This window comes from Erinaceus europaeus, unplaced genomic scaffold, assembly GCF_950295315.1.
Source record: "Erinaceus europaeus unplaced genomic scaffold, mEriEur2.1 scaffold_739, whole genome shotgun sequence".
Taxonomy (NCBI): domain Eukaryota; kingdom Metazoa; phylum Chordata; class Mammalia; order Eulipotyphla; family Erinaceidae; genus Erinaceus; species Erinaceus europaeus.
The window spans coordinates 4588-22789 of record NW_026648231.1 but is presented as its reverse complement, the minus strand read 5'-3'; the positions used below and the strand labels follow the sequence as shown (position 1 = coordinate 22789).

The following is an 18202-nucleotide window of genomic DNA, read 5'->3' as shown; positions in this document are numbered from 1 at the left end:
CAGCCCTGCTTCACCACTTGTGAAACTTTCCCCCTGCAGGTGGGGACCGGGGGCTCGATGTGCACTGTAACATGTGCGCTCAACCAAGTGCACTACCACCTGGCCCTAGCATATACCATTCTTTTAACATTTTTTCATATTTAAATTTTTTATATTGTATTTATGATAGAGACAGAGAGAAACTGAGATGGAAGAGGAGATACAGAGGGAGAGAGAAAGAGATACCACCCGTAGCCTTGCATCACCATTCCTGAAGCTTCTCTTTTGCAGTTGGAGACCAGGAAGGAAGGAAGACAGGCTTTTAAGTTAATGCCTCACAGAACTTAAAACAAAACAAAAAAGGCACTGAGTCATCTGCAATGGATGGGGCAGAAAATCATCTGGCAACTGACCCCAGTATATTCAGCAAAGCCAAGACCTTTGTGCCCTGCCCTCCCTCCACCCCCCAAAAGACAGAGAGCTGAATGGAAGAAGCGATACAGGTCTTGTGGGCCCTGCCAGACCTTGTCCTGCTGGTGCATGATGGTGGAAAAGGACCTAAGTTGGGGATAAGAGTATTTTGCAAACACCTATCATGGAGAGATGAGAAATTATACTTATGTGTCAACTACTGTATTGTAAACCATGAATCCCCCCAATAAAATGATTTGAGGGAAGAAAAAAAAAACCCCAAAGCATTCTGATACACTTTCTAGAGTGGTGTTTATGGGGCTAGGCAGTGGTGCGCACAACTGAGTTGCATATTACCATGCTCAAGGACCTGGGTTCAAGCCTCTGCTCCCCCACCTGTGGAGAGAAGCTTCACTAATGGTGAAACAGGTCTGCAGGTATCTTTCTGTCTCTCTCCCTTTCTGTCCCCACTCCTCTCTCAGTTTCTCTCTGTCTTTTAAAAGAAAAATGGGGGGAAAAAGAAGGAGAAGAAGGAATGAATAAAAGGAAGAAAGGAAGAAAGGAAGAAAGAAAGAAAGAAAAAGAAAGAAAGAAGGAAGGAAGGAAGGAAGGAAGGAAGGAAAGAAAGAAAGAAAGAAAGAAAGAAAGAAAGAAAGAAAGAAAGAGAGAAAGAAAGAAAGAAAGAAAAGGCAAGGAAAGAAATGGGCCAGGCAGTGGTGCACCTGGTTGAATGCTCACATTACAATGTTCAAATCCCTGCTCCCCACCTGCATGGAGAAAACGTCATGCATGATGAAGCAGGGCTGCAAGTATCTCTCTGCTTCTCTTCTTCTCTATCTCTCCCTTCCCTCTCAATTTCTCTCTGTCTCTATTCAATAATAATAAAAGTATATGGAGAAAGAAAAAAAGAAGGAGAAAATAGAGTGGTGTTTATGACCTCTCACACATGCAGTAAAATAGGGCGAAGTCAAAACCTCAAATTTACTTTAGGTTTGTATCTGCCACCATCTGTTGCTCCAGGATCCTGAGTCACATCATTATTATTTCCTATGTTAAACATTACCAGAAATAAAGAAAAGAAAGTTGGAAATGCAAACTTCATGCAGGGAGATTATGATTCCATTCAGGCTTGGGCAGTTTCTTAGAAATCCTAGGAAATAGCAAATGACCAGGAGATGCCAGAGTGAGAAAACCCTTTATCAACCTGACCATGAGTCAAGCGACAAGGTCGAGCTCCTCTCACGGAGAAACCAAGCCCCAACTTTCATTCATCAACAAGTTCTTCAGGGGCTCGAAACCCAAGGCCTCCAGAGCTGGTGACAGAGAAGGGACCAAAGACTACAAAGCAAGTGACTCCACACCCAGCAATGAGACACAGAAGACCACAGCCTCAGATGATGGTAAACTTCTGGGTGCTATTCTTTCTACTTTTTAAGATTGTTTGTGTGTGTGTGTGTGTGTGTGTGAGAGAGAGAGGGGGGGGATGGGGGGGCCAGAGCACTGCTCTGGTATATAAGGTGCTGGGGACCAAGCCTCGGCTCCTATTTAAGTAATCCGCAGAGGGGTTTAGAGAAAAATATCCTCTTTTTGCTTCCCTTCCTTTCTCTCTCAACTACTTCAGTGAGTAGCTGACTTGGGAGAGGACACATACAGTCCCAGGCAGGGCCTGGGCAGTGTCTGTGGTAATATGGCTCTCTCCACAACCTCTACCAGCCCCTAGCTTCCAGCTTCCTACCACACACATCCCCACTTCTTCTTACAATGCCCTGAAATGCCCACATTTCCCTAAGTAACTTCCCAAGTGGGCAAGCCTCCTTGCCATCACCATCATCACTCTCTGCTCCTTCCTTCACCCCTCCCTCAGCCCCACCTACCTGGCTGGCCCTTCCCTTTCTTTCATATGCTGCTAATAAAATAAGCTTTGTTGTGCAGTGGGTTAAGCGCACGTGGCACAAAGCGCAAGGACTAACTTAAGGATACCAGTTCAAGCCCCCGGCTCCTTACCTGCAAGGGAGTCGCTTCACAGGCAGTGAAGCAAGTCTGCAGGTGTCTATCTTTCTCTCCCCTTCTCTGTCTTCCCCTCCTCTCTCCATTTCTCTCTTTCCTATCCAACAACGATGACAACAATAGTAACTACAATAATAAAACAACAAGGGCAACAAAAGGGAATAAATAAATAAATATTTTTTAAAAATAAACTTTGTTTTATTTCTTTAAAATTATTTTAATGAGAAAGATATGCAGCAGGAGGGAGAGGAAAAGGAAAGGGAGAGGGAAAGAGAGAGAGGCACAAGAGCACTGCTCAGCTCTGGCTGATGGTGGTGCTGGGGGTTGAACCCGGGACCTTGGTGTCTTAGAGAGGAAAGTTGATTAGATTATATTGTTGCTATGCTGTCTCCCTAGCCCCTATACCTATCCATTATTAATGGCAAATTCTTATTTCTTTTAACATAGCAAAGCCTCTCACTTCAGAAGTGGACTCAGGAGCTGGACTAGAGAGAAAGGAGCAGTTCCTACAGAGATTTGGCCAGAAATCTGCCCGCACATGCCTGGATCTGAACACCTGTGGGCTAACCACAGTGGATGTGGAAGAGATGGGTCTGTGGGGATGACTCTGTACCTGGGAACGGCTGAGACAAGAGGGGTGGACACTCTCATTACTCTCTTGGGGACCCCCACCCCCCCCCGGTCTACAAGGCAGTTCCAGACAGCTCCAGAATGGCATCTGTGCCATGATTGGGGAAAAAAAATGGAGGCCATTTTAAAATTTAAAAAATTTTAAGATAATATCATGGTGAAGAAAAAATTGTCAGGGCCAAGTGGTGGCTTGGTTAAGCACTCACATTACAATGTGAAAGGGACAAGGTCCAAGTCCCCAGTCCCCACCTGCAGGGGAAACTTTGCAAGTAGTTAAGCAGGGCTGCAGGTGTATCTTTGTCTCTCTCCCTATCTCCCTCTTCCTCTCAATTTCTATCTCTAGCTGATAAATAAATAAAGATAATAAAATTAAAAGGACTATATTGGAGAAGGAAGAGGAGGAAGAGAAGAAGGAAGAGAAGAAGGAGAAGGAGGAGAAAAAGGAGAAGGAGAAGGAGAAGAAATTCTTAAAAGTGTTTCTTTGTGCATGTGACTATAGAAACTCATCTCCTTGCTTCTCACAGCTGCCTGTGTTTTTGCCTCCCATCCAGTTAGGGAAACTACCTGTCTGTGAAATGCCAGGAAGGGAGGGTGCTGGACCTTCTCTATTTTGGCAACTCCTCTCAAACTCTGCTGCTTCAGGAGATGCAGGTGGTGTTTGAGAATCTGTATTCTTAGAGCACTTCATTTTATTTATTTATTTATTTATTTATTACCTTTTGTTGCCATTGTTGTTTTATTGTTGTAGTAATTATTATTGATGTTGTTGTTGTTGGATAGGACAGAGAGAAATGGAGAGAGGAGGGGAAGACAGAGAGAGGTAGAGAAAGAGAGACACCTGCAGACCTGCTTCACCGCCTGTGAAGTGACTCCCCTGCAGGTGGGGAGTCGGGGACTCGAACCAGGATCCTTATGCCGGTCCTCATGCTTTGTGCCACGTGCACTTAACCCGCTGCGCTACCGCCCGACTCCCAGAGCACTTCATTTTGAATGAGTGAAGGCAAAGACTCAAAGAGTTTCCTTCAGGCCTTGTGCCTGCCTAAGCCTCACACGTCAGTGCAACACCAGCTTCTAAAGATGGTCACCCCAAGGGCTGACAAAATAGCTCACCTGGATAATGCACTGCTTTGTCCTATAAAGGACCCAGGCTTGAGCCAGATTCCCCACTGCATTGGAGGAAGCTTTAGTGCTGTGATATCCTCCCCCCCTTTCTCTCTCTCCTCTTTCTTTTTTGTTTTTTACCAGAGCACTACTCAGCTCTGGTTTATGGTGGTGCAGGGGACTGAAGCTGGGACCTTGAAGCCTCAAAGTCCCAGGCATGAGAATCTCTTTGCATAAACATTATACTATCTACCCCTGCCCTCTCCTCTTTCTATGTGAAAAAAACAATGAACCAGAGCAGTAAAATTCCAGTGATGATAAAATAAATGAATAAATGAAGGAATAAATAGATAAATGTGGTTAAATCCAGGAAATTAAAAATTTAAAAATTTAAAAGTAGCAGGAAACAAGCACTCTGAGTCTCAGTGATCCTGGCTGGCAGAATATCCCCACAGGTCCTCAGCCTGAAGACTCCAACAAAGTGAAGTGACTGACAGTGACTTTTTTAGGGGGTAAAGGAGTGACCACCAGGGTTACTGCTGGGGCTAGGGACCTGCACCACTCCACCACTCCTGATGACCTTTGTTTTATTTAATTTTTTTACTTGAAGGTAAAAGAGATGGGGGTGGGGAATAGAGAGACTGCTGTAGTGCTGCTCCACACCTCATAAATCTTTCCCCCTGTAGAGGGGAACCAAGGGGGGGGGTTTGAATCTAGGACCTCACACATGGTAATGTGTGAACTCAACGTGGTGTGCACAGTGACAGTATTAATGACAGTGAAGCCTGAAATAATAGCAGCAACCAATGGACTCTAACAGAGGCACCACTGTGTATTCAGAGTGGAGCTAGTTGGCATAAACAACACATCTGAAGAAACAGGAAGTGTCACGATCTCTCCCGTTGCATGACCAAGAGCTTCTTGAATGTTCTTGAGCCAAAGCCCCTTCCTATCTCAAAACAATACTGTGTACAATGGTCTGAAGAAACAGCTCACTTGGACAGTGTGCTGTTTTGCCATGTGTTTGAGCCTGACCCCCACCACATTGAAGGAAACTTCAGTGCTGTGGTTTCTTTCCTCCTTTCTCTCTCTCTCTCTTTCTTTCATTATTTCCTTCCTTCCTCCCTTCATTCCTTCCTTCCTTCTTTCCTTCCTCTCTCTCTGCTGTTCTATCTCTACCTACAGGCAAAGAAAAACTACACTGTGCAGCAGCAATGGACCCTACTTCCCAGGAAGCACTAACCTCTATGCACACCCATGTTTGGCTGCCTTTCTAGCTGCTCTGCTGCCTTTTCTCCCAGACTTGGAAGAACTGGATATTTCTTGGAATGACTTCCTAGGAGGAACCCTCCACTTGGTCACCCAGCAGATGCACCTGGTCAGAAGGTTGAAGGCATTGCGGTTGTGCAGCTGCAGACTCACCGTGGGGGACGTGAGAGCACTGGGTATGTGACCCCTGAAGCTTTGTCTCCTCAAGGATCCCACCTGCAAGCATGGGCAGGAGGTGGCACAGTGATGCTCAGTTATGCATGGAACAGCATCATGGAATAGCACCCTGTCCCTTGGTCCGAGTGCTGTGCCCTCACAGAGTTACACAGTTTGTTTGCTTCTATCTTGTTTTGATAGGACAGAAAGAAATTGGGAAGGGAGAGAGAGATAGAGTAGGAGAAAGAAACAGACACCTGCAGACATGCTTCACCACTTGTAAAGCTTCCCCCCACAGTGGGGGAACAGAGGCTCAAGCCTGAACATGGTAATGTGTGTGCTCAACTGAGGGTGCCACTGCTCAGCTCTCAAATTATTTTTCTGTTATGATCTTTTTAATGAGTTCTTCTGAATTAATGTATAAATTAATGTTTTCTTTAAACAATTTATTTGTCTATTTATTTGATAGAACAGAGAGAAACTGAGAGGGTAGGGAAGATAAAAGAGGTACAGACTTTATATGAGAGAATTAAGCCTCAGATTCTCAAGCATGAGATCTTGAGTTCGATTCCTGGTATTACATTTTCCAGAGAGATGCTCTGGTTCTCTCTCTGATAGATAAGAAAATAAATCCATTCATGAGAGAACTATAAAACAAAACAAACAAACAAAAAAAAAACACTTTCTCATCTGGGCCCTTTGCCTTATTTGTAAGATGGGGAGGACATGATGGTGACAAAACAAACAAACAAAAAAGACCCTGAACATAGAAAAAGCACATTTTGCATGTGTGTGGCTCTTCATGCTGTTCTTAGACCCTCCAAAGACTATTAAAGTCATTCTTGGGACCTGGGCTGTGGGGCACCTGATTGACTGCATATGTTTCTACATGCAAGGACCCAGGTTCAAGTCCCTAGTCCACACCTGCAGAGGGGAAGCTTCACAAGTGGTAAAGCAGTGCCGCAGGTGTCTCTTGCTCCCTCTCTCTCCTCCTCCTCTCTTAATTTACTTCTATGCTCTCAGCCTTTCTCCCAAGGCCATGTTCCCCTTTTCTTCCTCTTTTCTCCCCCCACCACCTCCATCCCTCAATCCTCAGGTGCTTTCCTGTGAGAACTGTTCCATGAAGTATCAGATCTGACCTCCTCTCTAGCTTCAGGGCTGTTATACATTATTGGCTCCTCTCTGCCTCAGTTGCTTCGGCTGCATGTGATGTCCTTGTTGTCAGCTTCTCCCTGATAGAGGCCAGTAACCTGCTTCAGCTGCCAGATACCTCTAACCAAGCTTGTCAGCCCTGATGATTTTGGAGATGGGAGGTGAGAGAATGCTGAGAGACTGGTACAAATTGACACAGCTCAGTAAGGGGGCTGGAGACAGCTCACCTGGTAGAGTACACAGTTCTCCATGTGTGAGGACCTGGGTTCAAGCCCACTACCACCACATGGGAGCAACTGCCTGAGGGGAAGTTTCATGAGTGATGGAGTGGTGTTGAGATGTCTCTCCTCTCCATGTATCTCTCAGTCTCACTCTGCCTATCTGTTTCTCACCCTCTATGTAAAATTTTTTTTTTAAAAGTCTGTTGAGGAGACAGCATAATGGTTATGCAAAAAGACTTTCATGCCTGAGGCTCCAAAGTCCAAAGTTCAAACCCCGCCCCCCAACTCATTATAAGCCAGAGCTGAGCTATGCTCTGTTGTCTCCTTCATTAAAATAAAAACAAATAGGGCCTGAGTGGTAGTCTTCTTCTTCTTCTAGCGTTTGCCCTTCTTCCATAGCCAGTCAACAGTGTCAGGTTGAAAGCTGTCAGGAGCTGCTTGTTGCTGGCTTTGAAAGTGACTGGGATCCATGTGGATTCAGTCAGCTAGGAAGGATCGTCAGTTTCCCCAATGAATGGGTACTCACGGGATGCACCACGAGAAGGTCGATCCAATGCATCCCAAGTGGTGAGTGGTAGTGCACCTGGTTGAGTAAATATTTTATAAAGCTAAAGGACTTGGGTGCAAGCCCTCGCACTTGCAGGGGGAAGGCTTTGTGAATGGTAAATCAGGGTTGCAGGTGTCTCTCTGTTTCCTTTTCTATCTCTCCCTCCCCTCTCGGCTTCTGGCTGTCTCTATAAATAAAGATAACAAAAATTAAGAAATATATACATATTTATTTAATATAAATACAAAGAAAGGCTAGGGAGACAGAATAATGGTTATGTAAAAAGTCTTTCATGACTGAGGCTCTGAGATCCCAGTTTCAATGCCCTGCACTACCATGTGTCAGAGCTGAGCAGTGCTCTGGTAATAATAATATAATGAAAAGTTCTCCTGGAGTAGTGGAATTGTGTAGGAGTAGAGGCCCAGAGATAATGCTGCCTGCAGAAAGAAAGAGGAACAACAGAGACAGAGAAGGGAAGAAAGAGACAAAGACTCGATGAAAGCATGCTATTAATAGGGCGACTTGTTGTAATATATACAACATTTACATATAAACATGACTTCAAAATGGGGGGATTGGGAGGTGGCTCACTCAATAAAGCATACACATTACCATAGGTGAAGACCTGGATTTGAGCCCCAAGCCATCATAAGGGAAGCTTCATGAGCAGTGGAGCAGTGCTTTGGGGTCTTTCTCTCTCTCTCTCTCTCTCTGTGTGTGTGTGTGTGTGTGTGTGTGTGTGTGTGTGTGTGTGTGTGTGTGACTCATTCTCATCTATCTAGAGAAAAAAAAATGACCACAAGGAGTGGTGAAGTTGTGCAGGTGCTGAGCCCAGCGGTAATCCTAGCGGAAAAAAAAAAAAAAAAAAACAAACAAACACAACGCCACTGTTGGAGAGACTAGGGTAGCTGTGGCTATACCTACAGAAGCCCCTACTCCCCTGCAGTGAGGCGGCAGGAGCCGGGCTACATTTTCTCTCTCTGCTCTTCATCTCCCAACACAATCTGTGGCCTGACATCAAAGCTCCATGAATAACAGCTGCATTGATTTGGGAAAGAAATGCCCTCCCTCACCAGCTAGCAGTCAACCTGTTCTTTGGACTGTTGCAGGAGAGGCACTTGGCACTGTGCCTGACCTCAAAGAGTTGAGTCTGTCCTGGAACAGCAGAGTGGGGGGACAATTGCCTCTGATCCTCCAGAAGTTCCAAAAAGGGGAGAACAAGATTCAAACACTCGAGCTGGTGGACTGTGCCCTCACGTCAGAAGACGGGGCCTTTGTAGGTAGGTGGAGGGTTGGAAGCATTCCTCTTCCCTGGTCCCCTATGTGCCCACCCCCAAATGTGAAGATGCCAAAGACTGAATAGCTTGGAACTGGTGTGGGGATCAAAGTTTGCTGTGAATCTTCCATGATAGAAGAGGGGCTCACTATATCCCCAGATCCCCAAGACTTCCTCTATTCCCACATCTCTGCATTTATTATTATTATTATTATTATTATTATTATTTATTATCATTATTATTATTACTTAAAGACAGAAAGGTAGAGAAGCAGAGAGAGAACACAGCACCAAAGCTTCCTTCAATGCAGTCATGCACATGCCAACTCCCACCCATGCATTTGTTCGTTCGTTTGTTTGTTTGTTTGTTTGTTTTTGCCTCCAAGGTTACCACTGGGACTTGGTGCCTATACTACAAATCCACTGCTCCTGGAGACCACTTTTTCTATTTGTTTCTGTTGTTGTTGCTGTATAGGACAGAGAGAAATCGAGAGAGGAGGGGAAGACAGAAGGGAAGAGAAAGATAGACACCTGCATACCTGCTTCACCACCTGTGAGGCAACCCCCTTGCAGGTGGGGAGCAAGGGACTTGAACCAGGATCCTTACTGCCGGTCCTTGGCTTCATAATATGTGCGTTTAACCCGCTGCGCTAAAACCCAGCCCCCACCCCATGCATTTTTAAAAATTTATTTTAATTTAATAAGAAAGATACAAAAAGAGAAACCAGAGCATTGCTCAGCTCTGATTTATGGTGACAGTGGAAATTGAATCTGGGAGCTCAGATAGAGAAAGTGAGAAGCTGAGGGGGAGGAGGAGATAGGGAGAGAGATAAGAGATACCTGCAGACTTGCTTCATCGCTTGTGAAGTTTCTTCCTTCATCGCTTGTGAAGTTTCTTCCTTCATCCAGGTAGGAACAGGAGGTTTGAACCCAGGTCCTTGTGCACAATAACCTGTACACTCAACCAGGTGTGCCACCACCCGGCTCTACTGAAGTCCTTTGGCATGACTATCATGTTATCTCCCCAGCCCTATCTTCGAATTTTTACTGAGTTGCTCTTCCTGTCTGGGTTTCTTTCCTTCCAGGCCAGTTACTTCCCAGGCTGCAACATCTCGAAGTCCTTGATCTTTCAATCAACAGAAACATTAGCAGCCATCTCCACACTATCGCTCAGGGATTAAAAAGTACCTCAAATCTGAGAGTGCTGAAGTTACACTCGTGTGCAGTATCACAAGAGAGTGTCCGACAGTTGGGTGAGTTAAGGATGGCTGAAACTTATGTGCCTATAAACTCTGAAACTGTTGAGGCTGGGGAAATAACATAATGGTTAAGCAAAAAAACATTCAGGCCTGAGGTTCCAAAGTCCCATGTTCGATCCCAGCACCATCATAAGTCAGAGCTGAGCAGTGCTCTGGTAAAAATCAATAAATAAAAACTTTGAAACAGGGCCGAGTGGTGGTGCACCTGGTTGAGTGCACAAGTTATAGTGACCAAGGACCTGTGTTCAAGCCCCCAGTCATCCATCTACAGGGGGAAAACTTTGGGAGTGGTGAAGCAGGTCTGTAGGTGTCTCTCTGTCTCCTTCCTTATCTCCCTTCTTGATCTCAATTTCTGGCTGTCTCTATCCAATAAATAAATAAAGATATAAAAAAAAACCCAACTTTGAAACTGTTATCAAGTACAACAACATATAAACACTGTTTATGTTAGAGAATGAGGCTGTAATTGAACTCTCTGTGTTGTACTTGCTTTCTCTGTCTTTTAGAGCAAGCCTGTATTTCAAATATATACTTTTAGAGAAACAGACCAAGGGTGGAGGTAGATAGCACAATGGTTATGCAAAGAGACTCTCATACCTGAAGCTCCAAAATCATAGGTTTAATCTCCCGCACCACCATAAACCAGAGCTGAGCAGTGCTCTGGTAAAAATTAAATAAATAAACTTACCTTATAAAAGAGAGAGAGAGAGAGAGAGAGAAACAGACCAGAATAGTTCAAGCTTTAGATAGACACTGGGAAAAATAAAAACTCCTGTGCTGGGGCTGAACTGTGTTTCACCCAGTAGAGTGCATACATCACCAAGCTCAAGGACCAGGGTTCAAGGCCCTAGTCTTCACAGAGGGAAGCTTCATGAGTGGTGGAGCAGTGCTTCAGGTATCTCTCCTTCTCTGTCTCATCCTTTATTTTAAAAAAATCACTGTACTGCTAAAGCTCCTATTTCATTATTATTATTATTATTATTATTATTATTATTATTATTATTATTATTATTATTTCAGCACCATTTTACATTTTGTAGTAGGGCAAAATTGGCAGTAACGCAAAGAATGACTTTAGGGGTTGGGCAATGATGCATTGGTTGAGTGTACATGGTACAATGTGCAAGATCCAGGTTCAAGCCCCAGCTCCCCACCTGCAAGGGAGGAAGCTTCACAAGTGGTGAAATAGCACTGTAGGTGTCTCTGTCTCTTACCCCCTTTATCTCCCCCACCCCTCTCAATTTCTCTGTCCTAGCAAATAAAAGAAAGCAAAAAAAAAAAGTGGAAGATTGCCATGGGGAGCAGTGGATTCATCCTGCAAACACTGAGCCCAAGATAACCTTGGTGGTGACAAAAAAAAAATAAAACTGACTCTAGTGGCCTCGGTATCTAAAGCAAGTCCCTCTAGATAAAACATCCACATTGACAGAGGCTATGACAAGAAACTGAGCTTCACTTATGACTTCCAGAGCCTGTAATAGCCTTCACACTAACTGAAGTTGAGGTAGTCTAGAAAGTTCTGTGGCATGCTATCACAGTGCTCAAGTGTGATAGCAGAATGACTCCTTATAGTATTCAAATCAGACCTCTTGGCAACAGCCAATACAGCTCAGTGGGGAGTGCATCTGCACCAGTTGGCTGACTCCTTCAGGGTGGGGAAGGAGAAGTTCTAGGCTCCTCCTCCAGCTCAGCTGTGCCTGTCCTGTGAGCCTCCTCAGCCCCCTTCTGTCACCCCCTTCCCCAGCCCTTCTCTCTCTTACCGCCCAGATGTGTCAGGGGGCAATCTGGACTTTGGCTGCAGGCGCTGCTTTCAGACACTTAGGGGAGCTGAGAATTCTCGACCTTTCCTGTAACAAGGAGCTGGGTGGAGGATTGGAGGGCTCACCTGCAGAGTTGGCGGCTCTGCAGAATTTGGAGGTCCTGGATCTGCACCAATGTTCCCTGCAGGCAGAGGACGTGGAGTCGCTGAGTAAGTATGCAGCCCAGTGGGGAGTGTGTGTGAACCTGACCTGGTAACATGGAAAGTTTGAGATGTCCTGTTACACGGACTTTTTGTTTTTAAGTTAGAGAGAGAGAGAGAGAGAGAAGGAAAGAGAACCAAAGCATCACTCTGGCACATGAGATGCCAGGAATCAGACTCAGAACCTCATGCTTGAGAGTCCAGTGTTTTATCCACTGCACCACCTCCTTGCTGCAGAGGCTATTCCAAAGGAAGCCATTTAGACCTGTGTGAGGGGCTGGTGTGTGTGCGTGCGTTCGTGTGTGTGACAGTGGCAGGCAGGGATCAGACTGGGAAAGCTCACTCAGAGACTGGCGACTCAGTTACCAAAGGCCTGGCAGGGGAGGGGCTCTTAGTGACATGGCACCTGGCGGGTGTCACCAGCGATGTCTGACAGCCCAGGTGGTGCCTCTGCTCTCGGGCCTGCGGGAACTGGATTTATCAGCTAACAGACAGGTGGGCCACTGCTCTGCAAATCTCCTCAGCCGACTCCGCTTCTTGCCGGCACTGACCTCCTTCCGGATCCACAACTGTGCTCTGCAAAGCCAGGCCTACACTGCCCTGGGTATGAATGAGAACTCCCTGGACCCAGTGGGCACTGGGCATGAACAAATGACAGGGGGTGGGGGCATCTTTTTCTTTGGCCATGAATTAATTTTGTTCCAAGGCTCAGCCCCAGACAGCCTTGTAACATGCTGCTGTGTCTTCTTTCTAGGAAACTTACTCCCAAAGTGACTTTTGGTTTTATTTTTTTAATTAATTTGTTGATTTACTTATTGGATAGAGATAGAGAGAAATTGAGAAGGGAGAGAGACAGAAAAACATCTGCAGCCTGAGTGGTGACTCAAGAAGCTTCCCCCCTACAGGTGGGGGTCAGGGGTTTGAACCCTGGTCCTTATACATGGTAGTATTTGTGGTCAACATAGTGTGCCACTGCCCAGCCCCTCAGAGTAACTTCTGGAAGGTCACTCAAAATACGTCAGGCACTAGCAAATTTAGCAGTAGGGACCAGCTGGTGGCTCACAATTATTAGTATTTAAAAAAACTTTATTCATTTATTTTTATTTGATAGGACAGAGAGAAACTAAGAGAGAAGGAAGAAAGAGAGAGACAGAGACCTACAGAACTGCTTCACTGTTCATGAAGCCTCCCCCTGAAGGTGGGGACCAGGGGCTTGAACCCAGGTCTTTGTGCATGATGCATGTACACTCAACCAGGTGTGCCACTGCCTGAACCATAGGAGTAGTAGTAGTAGTAACTTATTGCCACCACGGTTATTGCTCGGTCCCTGCAAAATGAATCCACTGCTCCTGGTGGTCAACATTTTTTTTTGTTGTTAACACAGAGAAATTGAGAGGAGAAAATTGAAACAGAGGAGAAAGACACCTGCAGCCTTGCTCCACCACTTGGGAAGCTTCCCCTCTGCAGGTGGGGACCAGGGGCTTGCACTTGAGTCCTTGCACACCGTAATGTGTGTGCTTCACTGGATGTGCCACCACCAGACCCGACTCACAGCTTTCTGAGTCTCTAATTCATGGCTCCAACCTGGCTTCCTGGAAGAAGGGGCTGGCCATCCCTAAGGAAATCTCAGGGAGCGCTGTTGTCATTCTTGATTTCAGCCGAGGCATGCGGGCAGCTGCCGGTCCTGGAGGTGCTTGACTTGTCCTGGAATAAGTGTGTGGGTGGCAACATGAAGCAACTCCTGCATGTGCTATGGCCACAGTCCCTGCAGGTGCTGAGGCTGAGCAGCTGTGCTCTGGGGACCCAGGACTTGGCACTGATGGGTTTGTATCTGCTGCTCCCTCAACAGCCCTGGCCCCACTGAGTCCTGACAGCCAGCCCTGGGATGGGGGGAAGCAGGGAGCCTGGCTGGGGTCTGCTTATGTCTGCTAGAGAGAGTAAAGGCGGTAATCTGGCAGGTGGAACAGTGGATAAAGTATTAGACTCTCAAGCATGAGGCCCTGAGTTCGATCCCCGGCAGTACATATACCAGAGTGATGTCTAGTTCTTTCTCCCTTTCTCTCCTTCTATCCCTTTCATTAATAAATAAATAAAATATTGACAAAGAGAGAGAGAGTAGGTAGGGCCAGGCGGTGGCATACATATTACAGTGTCCAAGGACCTGAGTGCAAGCCCCAGCTTTCACCTGCAGGGAGGAAGTTTCACCGGTGGTGAAGCAGTGTTGCAAGTGTCTCCCTGTCTCTCTTCTTACCTTCCCCTCCCCTCTCAATTTCTCTCTGCTTCTATAAAATACTACTACTAAGAAAACAAAGGCAGTTCTAAAGCCAGAAAGAGAGGAAACTGGGAGCAGCAGGGGATTTAGAAAGAGATATAGGCAGAGACATTGGTGGGAGGGGGTATCTGCCAGTGACCCCTACATTTGGCCCCAACCTGAGTGTCTCACAGGTGCACTGACATGCCGGGTGCCAACCAGCTTCAGTCACCTGCAGTTTGTCTTCACACACCCTGGGCAACCATGAGCTAACTGCTCTAGTGCTTTTTTTTTTTTTTTACATTGATTTAATTTTCTTTCAGTTCTGATAGAGGGTGAGAGGCAGATGTAGGAAAAGAGATAGACAAAGAGAAGGAGAGACACCTGCAGCATTACTCGACTGCTCATGAAGCTTCCCCACCACACACACAAGTGGGGATCAGAAGTTTGAACCTGTGTCCTTGAATATGGTGACACATGTGTGCTAATAGATGAACCACTGCCTGGCCCTTATATAAAATTATTAAAAATATTTATTTAGGGAGTCAGGCGGTAATGCAGCGTGTTAAGTGCATGTGGCGCGAAGCGCAAGGACTGGTGTAAGGATCCCGGTTCAAGCCCCTGGCTCCCCACCTGCAGGGGAGTCGCTTCACAAGTGGTGAAGCAGGTCTGCAGGTGTCTATCTTTCTCTAACCCTCTCTGTCTTCCCCTCCTCTCTCCATTTCTCTTTGACCTATCCAACAACAATGACATCAATAACAACAATAACTACAACAATAAAACAAGGACAACAAAAGGGAATAAATAAATAATTAAAATTTTATTTTAAAATATTTATTTAGGGACTAGACAGTGGCACATCCAGTTGAGTGCACATTACAGTGTGCAAGGACCCAGGTTCAAGCCCCCAGCCCCCATCTGTAGGGACAAAACATCACAAGCAGTGAAGCAGTGCTGCAGGTGTCTCTCTCCCTCTCTGTCTCTCCTTTATCCCTCAATTTCTCTCTGTCTCTATCCAATAAATAAATAAAACATTATAAAATATTTATTTATTAATGAGAGAGAGAAAGCAAACATCAGAGCATCACTCTGCCACATGCAATGACGGGATCAGAAGTGGGGCCTCATGCTTGAGAGTCTAATACTTTACCTACTCTGCCATCTCCTGGGTCACAACATTAATTATCAATATTTTCTTCAATACGTTAAATCCTTAATGCCAATGTTTTTATTTGAGTGGGAAGCTGATCATCAACTATAGATGACGAGAAAGAGAAAAGGAAATACAAAGAGAAGGAAAGTGGGAGGAGATGGGGGAGGGAGAGAGGAAAGAAGGAACTTATGTCTTGGGCCTCCAAGATAGCTCACCTGGTTAGTGTGCCTGATTTATCACGGGGGTAACCCAAGTTTAAGCCTTTGGTGTTGTGATACCTTCACTCCTCTCCCTCTCCCTCTCTTTTTCTCTCTGTCTCTGTCTCCATCAGCTCAGAGAGTTGAAACCCAGGCTATGGTACACGCACGCGTGCACACGCACATGCACACGCACACACACACACCTGGGTCTTGAGAATGTAGAGAGTAATGTTGTGAAATGGATAGGAAGAGACACATGGTAACAGGGAACCTGGGGACAGGATGCAACGGTGAATGTGTGCATTGCAGAATCTAAGTGTTCCAACCAAGATGGTGGGGACAGCCCGCTCAGACCAGAAGCCTGCAGTGTGTGAGGGGTGACTGAGAGAAGGGGCGAGTTTAGACCTGAAGAAGGAACAGGGAACCTGGCTGGTGAGCAATGCCTGAGCATTGGCTCCTGAAGGAGGGGTTCCAACCAGCTGAGGGGGCATGGCCAGTTCCAGGACCCTTAAGTGGCTTTCTCCCACTAAGAGCCTCACTCCACTGAGGCATGGGCATGTGTCTGGGGCAGAACCTGTCTGGTTAGCAGTAGACGATATATATATCTATCACTGCCCAACTCTGGCCTGCAGTAGGGCTGAGGATTGAACTGGGGATCTCAGAGCCTCAGGCATGAAAGTCTTACTGCAGAACCATTATACGGTCTCCTTGTTTCTTAAGTTCCTCCTATGAAGTTGTATGGAATAGAGAAGGGATATGTTAGTAAGTTCAGGTACTCTGGATGACTCTGTGAGCTGACATGGAACATTTACTAATAACCAACCCTTTCACTACCAAACCTGGAGATACAGTGTCACTGAAAGGGGAGAAGAGTCCAGGCTGGCTGGGGAGATAGCATAATGGTTATGTAAAAAAGTCTTTTATGCCTGAAGCTCCCAGGTTCCAGGTTCTATCCCCATCATTATCATCCTCCAGAGTTGAGCAGTGTTCTAGTGAGTAAAAGAAAGAAAGAAAGAGAGAGAGAGAGAGAAAGAGGAAGGAAGGAAAGAAAGAAGGAAAGAAGGAAGAGAGGAAGGAAAAGAATGGTGGGGTTATATATTCTTTTTTAATATTTATTTATTCCCTTTTGTTGTCCTTGTTTTACTGTTGTAGTTATTATTGTTGTTATTGATGTCGTTGTTGGATAGGACAGAGAGAAATAGAGAGAGAAGGGGAAGACAGAGAGGGGGAGAGAAAGGCAGACACGTACAGACCTGCTTCACCACCTGTGAAGCAACTCCCCTGCAGGTGGGGAGCCGGGGCTCGAACCAGGATCCTTATGCCGGTCCTTGTGCTTTATGCCACGTATGTTTAACCTGCTGTGCTACCGCCCAACTCCCAGGAGTTATGTATTCTTACCTTGTAGCAGTTTCCTGTTGCCTTTCAGCGTCAGCCATTCAAGCAGGGCATCTGGCTGCACTGCAGACACTGGACCTGAGCTACAACGACAGCATCTGTGACACAGGGTGGACCCTCTTCTGCCAGAATGTGGGACTCCTCCAGGAATTAGCAGAGCTGGACATCAGCCTGCCACCATCAGCCTGCCGGGAATGTGGACAGTGGTTTCCATACTTGCTGTGCGCTGTGACCCAGCTTCCCAAGATCAGGGACATAGGAATGGAAAGATGGATCTTCCCAGCTTCCCAGCAGGGAAAACTAGCAAGTCTTGAGCAAGATCACAGAGGCAGCATCCGCTTTGCCCACAGTGGGTTTTAGTGAGCCTATTTTCCAGGCTCCATAAGCCCTACTCTCTTCTCCAAATGAGGAAAAGAAGAGAAGTGAATCCCAGCGTAACAGGAGCATAAGGTTTTGTGCTGCAAGAGCTTTGTAAATGTGTGTGTGTGTGTGTGTGTGTGTGTGTGTGTGTGTGTGTGTGTGTGTGTGTGTGACCATCTCATGCTAGCACGCTTTTACGCTCTCTCTCACCATATTTGTAGGTAGGCTTACACTCACGTTGACTATATGGTTGCTCAGTTTAGAAAACCTGCACAAAATGGCTAGATTCTGGGACTGCATCGCCTTTGTTCTTGCCCAGGAAATTTACACCTCATTTTTAAACATAGTAAATTTCCTGTGTCTTCAATATAGTGGAACGTAGGGTGGGGGGTGGTATAATGGTTCTGCTCTGGTAAAAATATTAACAAATAAATAAATAAATCACAGTGTCCAGCACATTATGTGTGTAAGTTCTAAGCTGTTTTCCCCTCAACACTTCCTATGAACATTTGCAAGCTTTGAGTTTCTAAACCTCAGTTCAAGACTACAAGATATTTAGAACCTTCCTTTACATAATGAGGTTGGTTTAAACTTTCCTTCCTTCAAGACCGCAAGATATTTAGAACCTTCCTTTACATAATGAGGTTGGTTTGGACCAACCTTTCTTTCTTCCTTCCTGGCTTATCTCACTTCACTTGATTCCTTCAAGCTCCATCCAAGATGAGGTGAAGAAAGTGAATTTATCAATCTTAATAGCTAAGTAATATTCTGCTGTGTATATGTAGCCCACAACTTTCTCAGCCACTTATCTATAGTTGGACATCTAGGTTGCTTCCAAGTCAGGGAGGGCTATGACAAATTGTTCTGCTATGAAT

At 45.7% G+C, this 18202-nt stretch overlaps 1 protein-coding gene across 2 annotated transcripts; it reads left to right on the top strand.

The window, feature by feature from the left end:
- The first annotated feature begins 1600 nt into the window (after positions 1-1600).
- On the top strand, positions 1601-17327 carry LRRC31 (leucine rich repeat containing 31). 2 transcript variants are annotated; one of them, XM_007522943.1, is made up of 9 exons: positions 1601-1790; positions 2845-2988; positions 5406-5573; positions 8583-8753; positions 9835-10002; positions 11810-11977; positions 12405-12572; positions 13627-13791; positions 16999-17327. In XM_007522943.1, the coding sequence occupies exons 1-9, from the start codon at positions 1601-1603 to the stop codon at positions 17325-17327; spliced, it is 1671 nt and encodes a 556-aa protein (XP_007523005.1). The 2 variants fall into 2 exon arrangements, with proteins under 2 accessions (XP_007523005.1, XP_007523007.1); XM_007522945.1 differs by lacking the exon at positions 5406-5573.
- The last annotated feature ends 875 nt before the right edge of the window (positions 17328-18202 follow it).